This window comes from Neolamprologus multifasciatus, chromosome 2 (assembly GCF_963576455.1).
Source record: "Neolamprologus multifasciatus chromosome 2, fNeoMul1.2, whole genome shotgun sequence".
In the NCBI taxonomy this organism is placed as follows: Eukaryota; Metazoa; Chordata; class Actinopteri; order Cichliformes; family Cichlidae; genus Neolamprologus; species Neolamprologus multifasciatus.
This window is the reverse complement of record NC_140440.1, coordinates 25841068-25860014: the sequence shown is the minus strand read 5'-3', so window position 1 is coordinate 25860014 and position 18947 is coordinate 25841068. Positions and strand designations below refer to the sequence as shown.

At 40.5% G+C, this 18947-nt stretch overlaps 1 protein-coding gene across 2 annotated transcripts; it reads right to left on the bottom strand.

Annotated features, from left to right (window-relative positions):
* Positions 1-1500: 1500 nt before the first annotated feature.
* Positions 1501-18917, bottom strand: ccnjl (cyclin J-like). 2 transcript variants are annotated; one of them, XM_085181468.1, is made up of 6 exons: positions 18600-18917; positions 17877-17960; positions 14241-14451; positions 5205-5504; positions 4954-5113; positions 1501-4862 (listed from the first exon to the last, which is right to left on the bottom strand). In XM_085181468.1, exons 2-6 carry the CDS (start codon positions 17943-17945, stop codon positions 4349-4351), a joined length of 1254 nt encoding a protein of 417 aa, XP_085037594.1. In that variant the 5' UTR covers positions 17946-17960; positions 18600-18917; the 3' UTR covers positions 1501-4348. The 2 variants fall into 2 exon arrangements, with proteins under 2 accessions (XP_085037594.1, XP_085037587.1); XM_085181461.1 differs by having other exon boundaries at positions 17877-17963; positions 18600-18916.
* Positions 18918-18947: the final 30 nt, after the last annotated feature.

Sequence of the window (18947 nt, the reverse complement as noted above, 5' to 3'; positions counted from 1 at the left end):
TGACAGAATACCTGTGCTTCTGAATCAGTGTTTTTAAGTGAGGTTGGATAAAATAAAATGAAATAAAATAATGATACAGGGGGAAATACATGATACATGATCAACCATGCTGTTTACTGTCAAGTCAACTTATATACACAGTTATTACAAATTTACATGACATTATAAAAAAACTGTCCAATGGATCCTTACTGTATTAATCAGACAATGAACCCACTAAAGTAAGCACTGGATATTTTAAACTATATATAGCACTCCCCTGCTGTACCAAGACAAAAATATCCATTGTATTAAATAAGTGGCACCCACATTAACCTTTATAAACAAAACATTTCTAGCCATGTGTTAGATGTAATTACAATAGAAGCCCTTCAATAACACTGATTAAATGTTGCATTGTGACATGAGGTGAGCAGCTTTCTCTGCATCCCCCTCCTCACCCAACCCTTTTCCAAATTCCTCTCCTGAGGACACATTCAAAGGAAGCCGGGAGCTTTCTTCTGTAGCTCTGCATACAAAAGCCTACAGGAAAATGATCCATTAACAAACTGACGCCTGGAGCACCACCCTCCCCCTCCCCTCATCCACACCTCTACAGATGAGCCCCTGAAGACTGAAGATCTGGAAAATTCCTCACAGTGGTATCATGTTTATTTGTTTGTTGGTTCTTTAGGATTCTGTGACTGAAATTTTTAAATATTTGCAAGCAAACATGATTAAACAACAACGTTCCAGATTTTCTCAGTTACACAGTAAGATAAATATGCCGCTGTGCTGCAGGGAACAAAGCTAAGGCTCAGCAGTCCTAAGAGTTCACTATTGTGCGTGCGACATGAGGAGGGTGGTCGGTTTGCAAGCATTATACAAGAGGATAATGTCTTGTTTGTCAGAGAAAGCCCCATCACTGAATAGGTTTCTATATGTCAAAATGCCACACAGCATAGAAAGCACTGATGGAGCTGCGGAGGTGGACGGCAGGAGCAGAAAAGAGGCTTAACTTGTTCATCAGCACTCTGATTAGTGATGCTCCTTTACTACCCCACCAGTGGTTACAGTGTGGGACTGACTGATTAAATTATTTGCTATAGATTTGACCTTAACTGCAAAGTGCTGGAAGAGTATGCACATGCTAGTCTGCATTCATGCATAATCAGACAAGAATTACTGCCTGGTACTTTTAGTTCTGCATATAACCTCAAAAAGATCTAAACACAGCTGCCAGGTATTTTTATTATTTTAAAGCAGAAGAAATTATTAGAACACGAGTAACAGCACTTAAATAAATGTATTTAAACTGCTCCACTGGCTTTAGCTTAACGCAGGGCAGGTTTAATGAATGGTGTGCTGCAGTGACAGTATGTGGTCACAGCTGGAGGGCTGTGTGTAAAACCTGCAGGAGTTGTTACATTGTCTTCTCTCTAAGACAAAGTAACAGTGGGAACCGTGTGCACCCGAAAAGCTGCAGGCACTTGAGAAGAAACACACCTTTCACACACTCACTTCAATCTTTTGTGTGTTTATTTTTTTCATGGCACTTTATGATAAAAACAGATCATTTTATCATTCAGTGTCACATAAACCAAGGCTACAAAAGAATATAAAAATACAAGTTGGATGTTTGTGGTGTCATTTTTACTATCACATTAGACGAGGGTTGTTTGGTGTGACTGGCATCAGCATTTCTTATGGAAAAAAAGAAAAGCAAAAAAAGCATGGTTAAACTGGCTAAAAGACAAATGCATTCGGTAATATCTATCACTCCCAAGCCTGATGCTGCAATATGCAACATATTCATTGTGTTCAGAACCCGCCGCCCCCCTCTAGGGGAGATCCAACTTACAGCAAGTCAAGTCACAATTATAATTTTCTTTTTTTTTAAACTTATATAAGTTATAAAAGATGAACCAGTGGTAAACATGAGACAGTGATGGCTGTGGTCACTTTAAACAAACAAACAAAAACAACGTATTGCACCTTTGACACCTCAATGAGAAGTTGCTCTTGAATTAGGAGAAAGAGAAAAATTAGCTAAAAAACAAAACAAAAAACTCTAATTCACACCAACAGCATTCAATGAAAGAATCAGAAAAAGACTGAACTAAAATATAATGAAGACAAATGGAATGCATAAAATACAACAAAACTGTACACAGAGTTAGAAAACAAAGGCATAGTATCATGGTTTATATCACTGAAACACATCAACAAGTCCTTTTGGTGGATGCAGGATTATATTAATCTGGGTAATGCTGTTTCAGGAAGCTTCATGTAGTGTTGTCTAACAAATATCTGTACATGTCTGTGAGCCTGACAACTGCTCAGGACAAGGCACGGACATGAGGAGGCTGCCCAACATGCACAACTAACACCAGAATGAAGTGAAAAGTCGGGACATTTAAACGGCAGGCAATTCAAGGTTCAAGAAATTCCAAGTAGCATATCTGAGTTTACACTTCTTCCAGAAAGACATCACAGTTTTCTACAAAGCTGAGAAGACACTATCAGTTCAGTCAAGAGCTGGAACAATGAACAGATTCACTGATGTGTACTTTAAATGTTTCCTGACTCCAGCCTGCTTTTCTTTGCCATATATAACTGCAGATTTTCTATATTTAAGTAGAGTTTTAAAAAAAAAAAAAAAGCATGAATACAATTAACATCATTAATGTTTTTAAGCTGATTTCAGAAATATCAGACAGTTCCTCAACCTAAAACCCAAATAGATGATTTGCAGCCCTAATTCAGTCAAAATACAGTAAAAAAAAAAATACCGAAAATTGGAGTCGGCAAAGTTACAGTATCACTATGATACCAGCCGGCACTGGGAAGACGGAAGAAATGTGGAACAATTAGAAACAACAGGCTGCAGATACTGGTGTGTCAAACAAGCGACCGTGGGCTTATTCAGCCATGTAGCAGACTATTTCATGCATTCAGTTACTGAGTTGTACACAGTATGGTCCAGTGATGAATAAGGGGAGTATTACAGCCCCGGCAGATGCTGAATTAGCATCCACTTTAAAGCATAAGCACAGAATAATGAAGGAAAGGCTGCTAGCTTCAGCCTTAAAACCTGAGCCTGTTTCTATGAACAGTTACAAAAAAAAAACCCTAACTGACCAACGGTGGATTTCTAAGCTGGCAAAAAACTACATAATATCAAAAATGAATATTTTAAAAAAAAAAGTCATAAATAAAAGCTATGACATGTTTCAATGGCATCATATTCAAGTATAATCTTGTTAAAGTCCCTGATACATAGTGGTTCATGTAAACATTTGAGTCATTAACACAGACACAGAACCAACAGTTCAGAAGGCAGCAGCAATTCATATGTACAACACACACCAGCATTGTGTCTCCTTTACCATGCTGGTCCAGTCACATCAGTTTGTCTTTTAATTCTTTGAGTGGTGCTGGAGAAATTAAAACTTTAGCATGACAAAGCCTGCAGCTTTAACAGAGCCACACGTTCACCTGCATGCGTGAGGGCTCAGCCACAAGGCTCGACTTTGGAGGTGAGAGAGAGAAAAAGATGACGAGGGAGGCGGGGATAAAAATACCGCAGGCCTGATGGAGCTGCGGACTTCACCTGCTGTGCACAGAACAATGACTTCTTCGTCCCCTCTGAGGTCTTATGTTGTGAGGAATTCTCAGAGAAGCCCTTCAGCTCATTAGATCAATGTTCAATGACGTGCAGGAGACACAAGTAAAATTTCCACTGACATACACAGTCTCTTTGTGCTCTGCCACGTCAGCAACAAGCCTCCATTTCTTTCATCTCTCTGAAATGGTGGCTTAAAAAACAAAAAAACAATATCAGCCAAATTTTCTCTATAAACATGTTCAATTTTTGGGATTAGTAATAAAAAAAAAACTAAAAATAAAACGTCAAGCAGCAAGATATGCTTATCACAAATACTTTGTCTTCTGTGCACTTCTAAAATTGGCTCAGCTATCACAACTGAGAACAGGCACTGAATGAGGTGGGTGTTGGATCACACGGCTGCTTTCATCTCATTCACAGTGATGACAGTCTCAAAATAACACAGATTTATAAAGTCAGCTCGGAATATAGGGATAAGAATTTCACAGCGCCTCAGTATTTCATGAGGCAGAGGAGCATTTGTCATGTCAGTGTGATGACTTCCACTGGATCTTTCTTGCTTTTGGACCTCTGTTTGCGTCTGAGGCGTCTCTGTGAGAGGGACGAGGGAGCTGGGCAAGCTGAAGCTGTTGCAGTGGCGACGGAGAGAGAGAGGAGGTCTGTAAGTGGGTGTTTGGGGATTTGGAGGTCTCTATCAGCGGACTCCCGTGGGGGTTTGCGTTCCCTCTCCGTCTCCTGGCGTCACCTGTCAAAGCAGCCGGCTGTGAACGTGTGATGAGCCCCTAGGTAGCTCCCACTGTAAGCCATGCTCAGACAATGTCGCGGCTCTCCAGCAAGGGCCATCTGCACAGAAATGGGGCCCTGGAGCGGCAGCCCACGAGTCCCCGGTTGGAGACCTGAGGTTAGGCTTGGGTAGGAGGGGAACGCCCCCGCAGGAGTGATGGAGGCAGCCCCAGCTAGAAGACCCATCCTGTGACTCTGAAGAAAGTCCTGAGACATGTTTACCACAGACCCCAAAGCCTGGGACTCAGCTAGTGCCTGCAGCTGGGATAGGGATGGGGAATGCTGAGAAATGTGTGGAAAGCTATCTGGCTGAAAGAGCAGCTGTGGTGTGGAGGAGGTGGAGGAGGCTGGTCTCTGGATGGCTGACACTGGAGAGAGGTGAGAGGTCTGCGGCTGGGACTGCAGAGAGGAGGGCCGGTGAGGAGGTGTGGATTTGGCTTTATTGGCCTCCTTCACATCGTTGTCATGTGCACTAAAAGGGAAAGGCACATATTTCAGTTGTTATCACACCTCCTGCAAAAATGAAATAAGTCAAGAAATGTGTGGGTTTGTGCGTCCCTTACAGCAACATCAGCTCAATGCACTGGGTGAGGTGGTCCCATGTGTACCCTGTTAGTAAATGCAAAGCAGTTGTCCAACTTGGAGAAATCTGAAGGCAAATACGAGATGCTGCCACACACGCAGCAGCAACCTGGGATGGCCTGAAACTCAGAAAGGCATGGTCTGTAAAAGAGAATAAAGATCATCACTCCATGTTCAACACCTGTGTGACACATTAAGTAAAGTACAGTTCACTACCGTCTTTTAAACTCACCCTGCAATGAAACCTCCAGGAAGTAGTGTGTGTATTTCTCCATGAAAGCCTTGGTCTTGGAGAGGGAGGACAGTGGCCAGCCATTGTAGAGGTCGCCCTCCTGCACTGAGGCATGGAGGTAGTAGTCAATAAAGTGGGCGGGTGTGGGCATACACAGATTCCAGCCAAAGGTCTCGAGCAGCAGGAGCTCCATTTTGATCAGATCCTTCTTGTTGAGAACTATGTTTAGGCTGCACATGAACCCCAGAGAGTTCAGCTGCTCCAGTTTGGGGACCCGGTCCTCCTTCTCCTCAAATTTGCCTGCAAAGAAGCAAAGATGTAGTGAGGGTGGCTATAAAACTTTAGTTACACCTTCAGACTTTAGAGCCATAAAGACAAAAAAAATAGAAACATCCAATATTTATTTAACTTATGTAACAGTTTACATATGTATTCAAGGAGGCAACCTCTATATTGCACTTAGCTTGCAAGTTCTTAAAAATATAAAGCATTACACCAATGCAGAAGACTTTTAGCTATGGTTTTTGTGTTATGGGTAAAGATTTTGAACAAAAAAGTCTTTAATATCTTTAAAAATATATAATACATTTTGTAGGCTTTAATGGATTTATAAAATATGAACCAACTCATTTAAACGGTCATTAGCTGCACCTCTTGTGGTGACAAAAAATGCAATTCATAACTAACATCATCTCATGTACTGACAGAAAAGTAAGTAAGAATGGAAAATGTGAACCAGAATGAGTTGCATCTGGAATAGGGTGATGATGATCTTTGCACAAGAATGTTTATTAATTGTTTTCCCTCTTTTTAACAAGATTACCATCATGTGCAGCAGGTTTACGGTTAGCTCTAAAGCAGTTTATTACCTACTAAGAATTTGCAATTAAGTTGGCTACTCCCGAACATCTGGCCATAGAGCAAAGTGATTATACTAATAAGCCCAGGGAGGCTTACAGTGGACCATAAAAGGACTTTCTATGAAAAACACAGTCAGCTCAATCCTCAGTACTTTTGTCCCTTTGTCTCACTCGCAGACATTAGAGAATCGTCATTTTTGGTGAGCCCCCCTCCCTGTCCTAAGACTTCCTGCTTTCCATAGCAACAGCCCTGAGGCCTCTGGGGTCCATGTGACCAATGAAGTGGGGTGTTTCTGCCTTTAATCCAAGGGTCCAACAGGCCTCTTCTCAAACATTAAGAATGAGGGCGAGGAGGGGTCGGGTTACACTGATACAGACTCCCTTTAAAGCCTGCTTTTACTACTAACTTTCAATGGAAGTTGCTGGCTCTCAAAATCAGAGCTCAATTTTTTTTAATACTGCTTCTGATTATTGGGAAGAAACCTTGGACATTTAGCTGTGCAATAAGACACTTTAAATTTAAACAAATGTGTTACAGGATGAAACATAATGTAGCTATAAGCAGTTTTTAAACAAGTATAAGTCCTCCTGTGGACATACAAAAGTGGATCCTAGCAGATAAATTACACCGAAAATATTGTCAATGATTACAACATGATACTCTGCAACAAATGTTTTCATACTGCTTAGACTTGATAAATAGGAACAGATCAAGTTAATACAGTTTAGTCTAATTGAGAAGCGCCTAAGAGAAGCATTCAATAAATAAATACATACATAAACACATAAATAAATCACTACTGTATTATAGACAAAGAAACAGAGAAAAGGTTTCTAAACTAGATTTAATATTTCTTTGGCCCTGGCAACAGGACCGCATGTGATCGTGTTGCCAGGGATCATTTGCAAAAAAATACAGTTAACCCAATAGCTTAACAATAAGCCAATATTAATCTGATTAATGAATTAATTTTTTAATTTTGAGGACCACCAGACGTGCCACGTTTATTAAAGCATATTTATGTCTAAATGTCCAATTTGCTCTCTCTTGCTTTCTTTATAAGGATAGAATTTACATAATATAACGTTGAGAATAAAAATTTATTTGCAGACATTTAAATAATCAAAAATACATATTTTTCCTGCCTGGAGACGAAATGTTACCCCATTATATCACGCTGGTAGGATTAAAATGTTACACTTCAGCTTGGCGAAAATATGCATTAATCCGGAAACAACGAAAACTCTCTGCAGGAGTAAATCTTCTAATCTAAGACAAGGCCAATGAAACACTGAAAACAGGAGCTTTACTAACCTTTCCCAGCTACAGTTATAAGCAAACAGTAACAATTACCTGATACTGTCATTGTCTTCAACAGACCTCATTTTCATATTTGAGCCCACGTCTAGTAGAGCGTCTTGAGTGTCTTCCTACAAGTGTAAATTTTATCACCTATGCTGCAAACCACCATTAAGCAGGGGAAGGAAGAGAGAGGGAATGGGACTGGCAGGCCAACATGCAGGGATGTGGGGGTGAGACAGTAATTAGTAGAGAAGCAGTAATCGTGTCTATCAGGCAGAACAGGAAGCACAAAGAAACAGTGTTGTTTTACAACCACTCAGATTCAGTCCATGGCTCAGTCCCATTCTCTCACCCTCATATCCTTTGGATCAGGTCCCCGTCTGCTCCTAGACTGCTATGTCCACACAGACACTGCCATAAAAAGGCATCACTGCCCCCTATCCCCACATAACCCCAGTCTCTTTGATCCTTAGACACACAAGTCAAGCTCCTTATTGTGTTCTGTGCTTATTCCTTTGGTTTACAACAATGACTGACCAAAAATAATCTTCAGTCAAACCTGCCAAACATAACAAGTGTTTAAACCAGAAACAGGTTTAAGTTAATATCATGGAGATTACAGTGTGTCATTTCAATAAGTGAACACATCATCAAAAAACACAGGAAGGTGAATAAATTCACTTTATTCACCCACCCACTCCTCTCCCGCAGTCTGACAGCATCTGAATATAGCAACTTAATGTCTGAAAGGCCATCCTCATCATTTACACTTCATATTCAACAAGTCTGAACTACATGCAATCACACTAACAGATAGGCATGATCAAGATTAGCACATTTCATGCTTCTCTGCGTGCCTCAGCTCACTAGAGAATAACCCTTAACAGCCATAACATATACATAATAAGAGTGTCTCTCACCAACTCGGTTTCTGATTTGCAATAAGATTAAGACATTCTTGTATGATGCATTGCTGCCATTCCCAGTACACGAGAGCATGTTTCAAGAGGCTGTATGAGGAAGGGTTCGACTGTCTAAGCTAAACACATACTGTGATACTGTGCTTAGTGGCGATAACAGAGTCCTCCTCTTGAACAAAAAAGTTTAATTATACTTCACTAGATTTGACACACACTTGCAGCAGCAAGTCTTTTTCATGTGTGGCGAATACAGTGTAACATAGCTCTCTCTCCATAACAGACATGGGTGGGTCTGAGGAATCTTGTTCTGAATGACAGAAAGCCTGCACCATAACAGACAGATGAAATCAGAAAGCCTACAACTAAGAGTACAAGTAGCTCCTGGTTCTATTAATTCTGAAGTACAATAAATCAGACCAGTTACCATTTGGAAATCTTATCTAAAAGAGCACTAAAAATGTAACTATACATTATCCAGCCATCTATTCGTAGCTTTTTCTGATTAACTAGCTTTAATTAAGTTAAATAGTGGAAAAATAGCCAATGGGTTCCTCAAAATTGAAAGATGATGTTCCCAAATTTCACATTTTTATCCAAACAGCAATCAAAAATGAAAATGTATATAATTTCCTCTAACAGAAGGCTTAAGTCATTTTCACACATACAGTGCAGCCAGGAACCATTTTTGAGATTACCAGGTGGAGCAGTGGTGGATCGGACATTAAACAAACTTCATGTTTCAAGCAGAAACTCTGTGACATCAGAATACCATTTCTAAGATTTCTAGGATCATAGTTTTTTGTTCCTCCTACAACAGCACCTAAAATCTAACACTGCTTTCCAGGAGCCAATGGACAAGATGAACTACTGTAAGAAAATTACTTTAGACTAATTTGAGACATTTTTCTTCAAATACTATTTAAATTGTTGATTACTTACCTAAACTGTTGTTATATAAAATTGTTGTTAAATGATAAATATCCAGAGCTAAATAGCATTATAGAGTCATTTCCGTCTGTTTTAAAAAATTAAAAACAAAATCAAATGTGCAAAACAGTATATAGCACTACACTGTTAAATCCACAAGTGTACACAAACCAGTACTAATGATACATACAATCATACAAGTACTAATCACAGTGTTTGGCTTTGTGAATTGTATCATATCTACTCACTGCCATTTTATTGGGATAACAGTGTGCCGTTTCACTGTTGCCAGTATGAAAGAGATGATGCATTCCTCTCCTGTGAGTTCAGCTCACCTGGAATGCAGACGGCTACATGATTGTATCTCAAGTCAGTAAGGAGTATAGAGTGAAACTCCAAGGGTTTTATTTAAAAGCTTTCTTTTTCATCTAAACCATGTACTTCTCCATACAGAGCAACTACAAGACACCTATTATTTCTCACAGAACCCACTGGTGATAATAATGATGAGAAAATGTGGAGCGTTGTTGAAAATTCAGACTTAATGATGTGTGTCACAGGTTAAGGTTAGGAAGAGGTAAGACCAGGATGCAAGGCTTCCTCCCAGGTGTGTCATTTAGGGAAAAAATGGGAGTTGGGGGTGGAGATGGAAAGCAGTTTAGAGTGATAGGGGCTGTTAGAAAACCTGATAGTTGTACTCTCACATACACAGGACTCATTTTCTGTTTCACTCCATTTTGCTGACAATGTACAACTCTACCAGTTTTCAATCAGCCTTCAAACTTTCTTCACCTGGTAGTTCTCCACCACATCTACAACTATTAAAGCATCTTTCCAGATTTCTTGGTGAAAATCTAAATATATATTTGAAAAAGGACACATTAAACCAGAAGCCCTGAATGACCAAAAAAAAAGACTTTATACACAACAAAGCTTCAGATAAATCGACCAACAGCCCTGTAGTACATGTGAATGACTTCCCAAACAGGATTTCTTACTGCTATCAATTAATGCTGATAATCTCACATAAATAAAGCTCACCCTGCTTTCTCTCTTCAACTTGACAGCCATGAAGGAATTTCCCCTGTTCTTTAAACACAATGTATTTGTCGGTTTATCCTTCATTGGCAGGGAAAAATTAGACACAGCTCCATCACAGAACCTCTGTGTTGACACCCCAGGTTCTGCCAGCTCTTACAATGTAGGCCTGGGCCGACCCTTGACCCCTGATGCTGAATGGTTGGGTGGATATATATATATAGATATGTGTGTGTGTGTGTAGGTGTGTGTGTGTGTGTAGGTGTGTGTGTGTGTGTGTGAGAGAGAGATCGTGTGGGCGGGATTGAGAGACTGAATCTAGAGACTGTGTGAAATGCCATGCAGTATGTGTGGTGACACAGGGATTTCGTGGGGAGTTTCAGGCATTGCACAACAAAACGCAAAATCTGACTAAATATTGACATTTGCCTGCAGTTGGGGGTTATAATTACAAAAAATATCTCAAACAAAAAGATGAACTGCCACATCTGTTTATGGATATTTTTAATAACATTTTCCAGCAAACTTGTGGATCCCACACTTCTTTATTGTGAACACATGTCAACCGTTCAATCAGAATCACAGATTTGGACAGAGAGGGAAGTGAGTCCCCTATTAATCAACATTTTAGGGTACCCCACCGAGTGGTTCAGTTCTAACATGTCCCATTTTGCAGGCTACCACCTCTCTCTCCCTTTCTACCCTGTTTAACATCAGCAGTCAACCTGCCTTTGAAGTACCGCTCCACTCATTTCCCAACCCCCTCAGGGATGTGGGAGTGCTTTTTACTGGCTATCCTGTCCCAGGACTGGCTCTCTCTGCCCGACCCTGACAAGGTGAGAGAACGAGGAGGAAACAGAGCCAGCAGCAGCAGAAGGTAAAGGGACATTACCAGAACAAGCCAGTTTTATGTCTGTGTGTTGGTGGTAGTAGTGGCGGCATTTTAATGGCAAACTCTGAAATGGATCAGACATGAATGTGGATTTTAATGAGGTGACCACAAGAAAGGACTCAGTGGGTTTATCACAAGGTTGCCACAGCAACCATGTCCTCTTTTAGTGACATTAGCTTACGGCAAATCTCTACCATACACACACACAAACACACGCCTGCACACACAACAGCCTGCACACACAACAGCCTGCACACACAACAACCTCCACCCCTTGGAGTGTGCTCCCCTCCCCCTCTATGGGAAGGGTCTGGCTGGCTGGCTGGCTGGCCTGCTTGCATTGACTGGCTTTTGTTTGAGGCCTGACTCGGAGAGCATATGGCAGGTGCCCCTCGGCACACAGTTCCTCCCCACCCCCGGGCTCCGACGCCTATGTAAGTGCACGCTGTAGTCTCTTTAGTTGTGCCGTTTCACAGGATGCTCTTTTCTTGTAGAATCAGAATCAGAAGACTTTATTTATCCCCAAGGGGCAATTAACAAACAACAGAGCAGCATAACGTTGAAGATAAGGACAATAAGAACAGGCAATAAGAGTTGTAGGGCTCATGGAACAAAATATATGAAAACCACCTTCAGCGAGAGCTTGTAACTGAGATTCACTTAGGAACGTTCACCTGTCCTGATCAGAAAAAAAATGTCAACAAGACTGATGTATCACTGCAGGACTTCAACACAACAGATACTTAATTCTGAGGGAATATATTGGCTTTCTTCTCAAAATAAAAATCAGCAGTCAATAAACCTCATTTCCACTTACTCGGTTTATAAAAAACTGACCTTACTACCACAAATGAAGAGGAGCTCATCCTTGCGCAAACACAAGCACTCACAAGTTCCCACAAAAAACACAGATATAATGGAGAAACAGGATTAGGCAGTGACTGCTGAGAAGTATGAAAGGGGTACTGATTAATTAACAGAGTTTGAAAGCCAGGAGAGTTTAAAGAAAGACAATGTATGTGCCTGTCAAAGCCAGTCAGTGAGACCTGGGGAGGTTGTTCAATAACTAGGCCAGATTCCAAGGCGCGGATGAAAACCCGAGACAACTTTGATTGAAATGCACTTTCAAGCCCTCATCAATCATGACAGAGACTCCCTCAAGTCCTGGAGGAGTGAGAACAGAGAGGAGAGCAAGAGAAAGCCTTAGTATCCGAAAGCCACAATCAAAAGATTTTTTTTAAATTGATTAATTATTAGTGATTAGAAGGATAACCTCTTTCCAGGTTGAGTTGATAATAATTATATCACTAAATTAACAAACTCAAAGCTATTCTTGGATTCTCAGGAGATTGATTTAAAAAAAAAAAAAACTCTTTCAAGTCTTATATTCAAATTTATCACACCACAGAGACTTCTGATTGCAAAAGCGGCATGTATGCGACTCCACACACACACACACACACACACACAAACTGAGCCCTCCCAAGTGAACGGGCCCCGTTCCAGACTCTTACTCTGACAGCATCATTAGTCTAATTACCCATGATGCCAAGGGCTACATTAACGTACAGAAATCCTCACAGTCTGTTAATCACCAGACAGGCATACAGACACTAATAACTACCACACAACCTACACCCTGAATCTGCACTAGGGGGGAGGGGGGGATGTTGATTAACACACCTGCTTTACACAAAACAAAAAGAAACATTTTTTGACTTCAGAGCAGAAAAGCAAATTGTTACTAATCAAACTAAACCACTGCTTCACTCACTTTTGCAGAAACAAAGACAACTTGAAAATCGATACAACTACAACCAAAGCATTCACATCTGTGCACACTGATGCATTTTTAATAAGTTTGGAAGAACAAAGGAATTCTGTGATGGAAAACATCACTCTATTAGCAGACTCAAATCACAGCTGGATTTGGTCTTTGTAAGTGTTTGCTGACAATAAGAAAGCACACAATATCTCCATATTTTCTCTGCTGATCACAGCAGAAAATTGCCATTAGAGAGTGAACAACTAATGGTAGTAAATTAGATTTGTATTGGGATGTTGGGTAAGCTGGAATTTGCAATCAATTAAATGAGTTTTGTTTTTTTAAACAAAATGTTTTGCAGCTTTAATTAGAGGACATTTTAACCTCAGAAAGTGCAACACTAGTTCATCTCAGGCTCAAACTGAAGTAGCCACTCAAATCATATTACAACAAGGATCAAAGACAAAGATAAAGTTCTGCAGGCATGAGTATAATCCCAACGGTTTCTCAAAAACAATGGAACCATCATGCTGTCACATTGGAAACCTGGTTTTATCTTAAACCAACACAGTGAACAGTAAACTATCAATACGGTTCAGTTAGAAGGTGGAGCTGGAAGGGGAAAAAGCATCTCTAGAGTGTAACTCAAAATAGCTTAGTTGCAGGAAGTGTTTCACCTTGTGCCATCTGTGCACAAACCACAGTCAAAGCATTTCTTTTAGCACAACAGACTCACAGTGCAACCATTGTGTAGTTACAAGATGAAATATAACACTTTTTAAGATGAAAACGTAAACTTTAACCTCAGTAAAGGTTCCTGTCAGATTAAAGCTTAAGAAAACCATTCAGAACATCAATTAAAACTTTCATCTAAAAAAAGAATTTTAAGAAAGAAAATCACCTTCATGCTTCTTAACATGTTCATATGGTCCTTTTTATGTTAGAAGACAAGCCAAAAAGCACCACAACCAAGCGTTTGTTTGTTTTTTACATTTACTGCTCTAAAACACAGAGTATCAAAAAACTCAGATCCAAACAGCCATGGCTTCATATATAAACTAATTCCAATCAACTTGAAGAGTGGGGCTAACTTGTGAAAGATAGTGTTGGAGAACAAGGTTTCTCTAACAGCAGCCCATTTATTACCTGTGTGATAACACGTTCAGCTATCAAGAGGTGTGAAATTACCTCTAATCCATTTAAAAGCATAATGGGATTATTTTGAGATTACATGTAGGGATTTTATCAAGGAAAATATTTTTTAAATGCTTGGAATATAGAAAAAGCATGGGGCACGTTTTGAGAAAATAAAAAGCTGATTCTGAACTTACTAGCTAGCAGCAGACAGGACAGAGCAATGACGTAGAGCTGCCTGACAGCCACGTCATAGTGGTCCATGAACAAGTCCAGCAGGTAGACTGCCAAGTGACGTGCTGTAGGACATAGCTGGTAGCGATTACTCAGGATGGCCAACAAGTCTGCAAAGTACCGTCGCATGCCAATCTGGGGAGAATGGGCCCGGTAGGCCGGCAACTTCAGCTCCTGAAGAGAGAAAAGATAACAGGGATGTTAACGACGGGGTGTAAGAGGAACAGGGTGGGCAGGAAGCAGTGATGAAAAAGCGTGGGGCTCGAAAAGAATATGCATAATAATGGTGAGCCATGCTGACTAGATTCACTACTGTCAGGAGAGTGGTGGGTATGATACTCATATTAAGAAAGGAAATTATTTTTATACCAAAAACTCTTGATTATGATTCAACCCTGGATCGGTTTCATTTAATTCACCATTGCAGCAGAAAACTGGAGCTAATCTGGGTCATTGCAGGGGTCTCTGAACAAAGGGGTGAGGGTTTGTGTGTGACGAGTTGTGTATGTGGTATGGGGAGGGAAGGGGAGGGCCTCCAGTGGAGGTTGAGTGGTAGATAGGATTAGGTTTCACCCCTAGCCCATCTCCTATTCATGTTCAATTAGCTGCATGTGTTTCAAAGTGGAATGAAGACACTTGGGGGCATTTGCATTGAATCAGCATTGGGTATCTTCCCAATCAGCTACAGAAAACTGGAGAGAGACCAAGTTTCTAGTTTCAAAATCTGCCTCAAAGTAAGAAATAGGAGACATTTGGAACTGCACGTACACAGAACAGCTATTCCCCCTGAATTCATGATACTAATACTCGAATATGTTTTTATGTTTCTTTGGATGCATAAAAACAAGGGCTTTGGGATTTGAAAAGAGATCAAGGATTGGCAGATTAATCTCTTTAGCGCCAGCAAGGAGTCCTTAAAATAAAGGAAAAATATCCACATTATGTCAGGACTGCTGTTCAAGAATATCCCATAGCTTAGGTTGGATCAAATCGTCCAATCTGACTAGTAATCAGTTGTTATATATCCACAAACCGCTGCCTTCCATTCTTGTTTATCATTCTTCCATTAAAATAAATCACAAATTGGAGGGCAGCAGCTAAAAAACCTGGCAGATCAGCCAATACTAGTATCAACCGTTTCTCTGAAATGCACTGATGGAAATGTGTACTATTATAGCCGGCACGCTGCACAAAAATTACTTGCTGTGAATGCAAAACTAAAAAAAAAAAGTCTTCAGACTGGCACTTCAGTGGAATTCAAAAATAAGCAGTACCCCCTACCAAATCAACATAGCAACACCAACCCCCGGTGCCATGACCTATCATATCAGCCAGTCCTCCCCAAACTCTGCTCCATCTGTTTGTCTCGGGGTACAAGGGCAGCAGGAGAATGGGGGTGGATGTGAAAAGAGGGGAGGGCTGCTGGAGTCTGCAGGGCTCTGGGGGGGTCTGCGAGGAGTGCAGAGGAGCCTTTGTGGGGGATCCGCACCATAATTAAGGATTCCACAGCTGCCTACTGATTTGCATGTCTGATAATTTGCCACATGCTACACACCACCGCTATCTCCCACATCAGGGCATTATCGCTGCAGCACACATCATTAAGGCTGGATGAGACTGTGGGGGTAAAGGCGCCATGCAGGAAATGTGAAGACCGCGTGAGGGCCTTTTTACGCACCGTTCTGACACTGACTCACCAATCTTTTCCATTACAGGTTTATGGAAATTTACTGTTTCTGAAGACATAAAACAACCAAGCAACTGACAATTATTTTATTTTTTGGGGAAAAAAAAAGATTTACTCTAGATTTTAAATGAGTTGTTCTGTTTAGAGAAATCAGCTTTCAAGTCATCTAAAAGCAGCATTCTTTTTTCATCTGGCATGGTTAATGATCCATAAGTTAAACAGTCATTTCAGCATAAAAACAGTTTAGTCTTGAGAACAAAATCTGAAATCTTGAGGTCTGTTCAAATTCAAATGAAAGTCTTATGGTCATTTATTACATGTAATTGGGGGATAACAGTGTACCCATGCTTCAATTTGCATTATCTGGTTTAATCCTCTTTATTGTACTATTATTACTTAACTTGATTCTTATCTATTTTTACTACTTAAAACCCAATGTGATTTTCTATGATCTATTGGCTTTCATATATATCTTTTATTCTCAATATGGCCTAGGTAAAGGAATGATTGTAAAGAAATTCCCAATTTTCTTTGACACAACTGTAGTGTGTTTCTACATGAAGACATCTAGTGGTATCTGCAACCTTGTGTAGATGACCAAGACTCCTGTGAATTTGGGTAAAAGATTAAAGTCCATGGCAAGGAAAAAAATGTATAAAAAAACACTACAACTGTCTACAAATCAGTCGCCTGATCAAAATAATTTAGAAACTGAGAAAAACCTGATTTGAAACTGTCTAACTCACTGCAGTACAACACAGGCAGGTTTGCACGGCATCCACCAGGTATTTCTGTATTGTAACTTTACATCATTTAGTGCTGCATATCATACTGTGGTGAAAACAGTTGCTTTAGATTTGACTAGAAACACTTGAGACGGACAGCATGTCTCTCATTGTCACAGATGAGAAAAGAGTGGGCGTGTTGTTTTGTTTCCAGCTCTGCATAGAGACTTTCAGTGTAATTGACAGCTCGCTCTGAGTCAGACACTGTCCAGCATGCGTAAACTGATTCAAATGCTATGTAAGCGTGTGACTCATTACATGCAGCTCACAACCACCCGATACGCTACACTCCTCATTCTACACACATTCTTGCGATTTGTGGCACATTTAAGATACCTGATCTTCTAAACCTGAGCTCCATCACTATGAAGATGAAAATGCCAGCAAAGTGACAGATGTCTCCATTAAAGTGACACATGGTGAAGAAATATGATCACGCTCTGAGGTTAATTAAGATGTTCTCAATTAATGAGCCTTAAATCCTCCATGTAATCTAATTTAGACTATGTTTAAATAGACAGCAGGACCGGGTAATTATATTTTCCTCGCAACATTACATCTTGTTGTGGAATATCAATACAGCTCAGGGTCTAATTCCAATGCGTGCCACAACTGCTCAAAAAAAGAAAAATTACTTTTAACATTTTCTTCTGAAAATCAATAGTAATCACTTGGTATTTAGAACAAGGCAAAGGGTGCAATTAAAAAACTAAAACTAAACACTTATAATCCATTTGAGTAACAAATTTTGCCAAAGCTGCAGTTGAGAGTTTAACATCAGTGTTTATTGACTCACCGTTAATCACTTTAATTCACGGATTTGATTAGGCAGAAGTAAAACTGTCAATGTTTGCTGGCGTTTTTCTAGACTTCCTCTGAGCTGGTGATAAAGATAAGCACTGCACTGCAGTGTGTAGCAAGTTTTTTTATTTTATTTTTTAATTCACAGACACTGTTGATTTTGGGCTCACTGTTTGAAAAGCTGCAAAAGCCTAGTGCTGTGAGGAGAGGTGCGGGGGTTACTGTTTTTAAAGGTGAATTTAAGCTATCCTAAGCGCAAGCAGTCAGAAGAAGGTCGGCAAAATAAAACTTCCTGTTAAAACAGAGCTTAGTTCAGACAAACTCACCTTAATGCGGAGGGACTGATGGATATCTGCAGCTAACTGATCCTTCCACCATTCCAGCTCCCTCTCCATCTTTCCTAGTTTTACCTGCTGAAAGCAAAATCAGACAAAGTTCAGGTACTTGAAGAAAAAAGCAAGGCCAAGCCAGTATAACCACCACACTGAAAGTGTTGAGACTACTTTTACCACATGAGAGGAAAGAAGGTAAAGCTGAATTTAAGTCTTTCTACAACCGTTCTTTTTAATTTAAAATGTAGGATTAGTAAGCTAGCTGTTTTGTTCTCGTTGACAGTAAAAAATAAATAAATAAATACCCTTTCGAGGAATGCGTTTTTGATAAAGTTTTTAAACACCTTTATCTCGCTGCACAGGTCTATTTCCCCGCATAGGCCATTTTCTGTGTTCGGAAACCTAATGGATCGGTTAAATGCCCCCTTCGACCATGCTGTAGGTCAGTCTCATCAAAGCAGCCTTCCATAAAATCTCATTTTTTAACGTGGTTGTTCGTCGCGACGGCAAATCACCAACCAGTCCTACATTTGTGACTGAAGGCGATTCTGCACCACGAGACTGCGGCCAAACAGACGGGCTTTAAGTTAACTGTGCCCACCAGGCTCAGAAATACTGAGCTCATCACAAACTCAGCTTATTTTTCCGGCAATCAGCAACAAAGAAAACTTTTTCTTTCTTTTTTTAGTCTTGGTAGTTATCGCCTGTTTCACTCACCGCTCCGTCGGGAATGCCCCCCAGACCCCTTTGTCTCAGTCCGACATCCTGAACGACAGAACTCCTCTACGGCTCAACTTTGAGTAAGACCTCTTTTTGTCGGCGAAAAAACAAAGTTAATAACACAAAACAGAGTAGGTGCCACCGTTAAATCCCACCGACAGGCCTTCGGGTTCCCCGTTTCCCCCAAACTGTTCACACTTTTCCGAGATAAACCGCTGAGCTGTTTTCTCTCCGGTGGCTTCGCTGTTAACAAAGTAGCCTCTTCGGCTCAGCCAGCTGCTACTGTTGGTCTACAGAGCTCGTGCGCTAGACATGAGGTTCCTCCCCCAGCCTGGGAATTGTAGT

Excerpts from the sequence above, each read along its gene's own strand:
- ccnjl (XM_085181468.1), bottom strand. The coding sequence starts at position 17,945 with ATGGAGAGGGAGCTGGAATGGTGGAAGGATCAGTTAGCTGCAGATATC. Across the intron at positions 14,452-17,876 it reads ATCAGTCCCTCCGCATTAAG|GAGCTGAAGTTGCCGGCCTA; the intron begins GTGAGTTTGTCT and ends TTCTCTCTTCAG. Across the intron at positions 5,505-14,240 it reads GTCCTGTCTGCTGCTAGCTA|GCAAATTTGAGGAGAAGGAG; the intron begins GTAAGTTCAGAA and ends GCTTCTTTGCAG.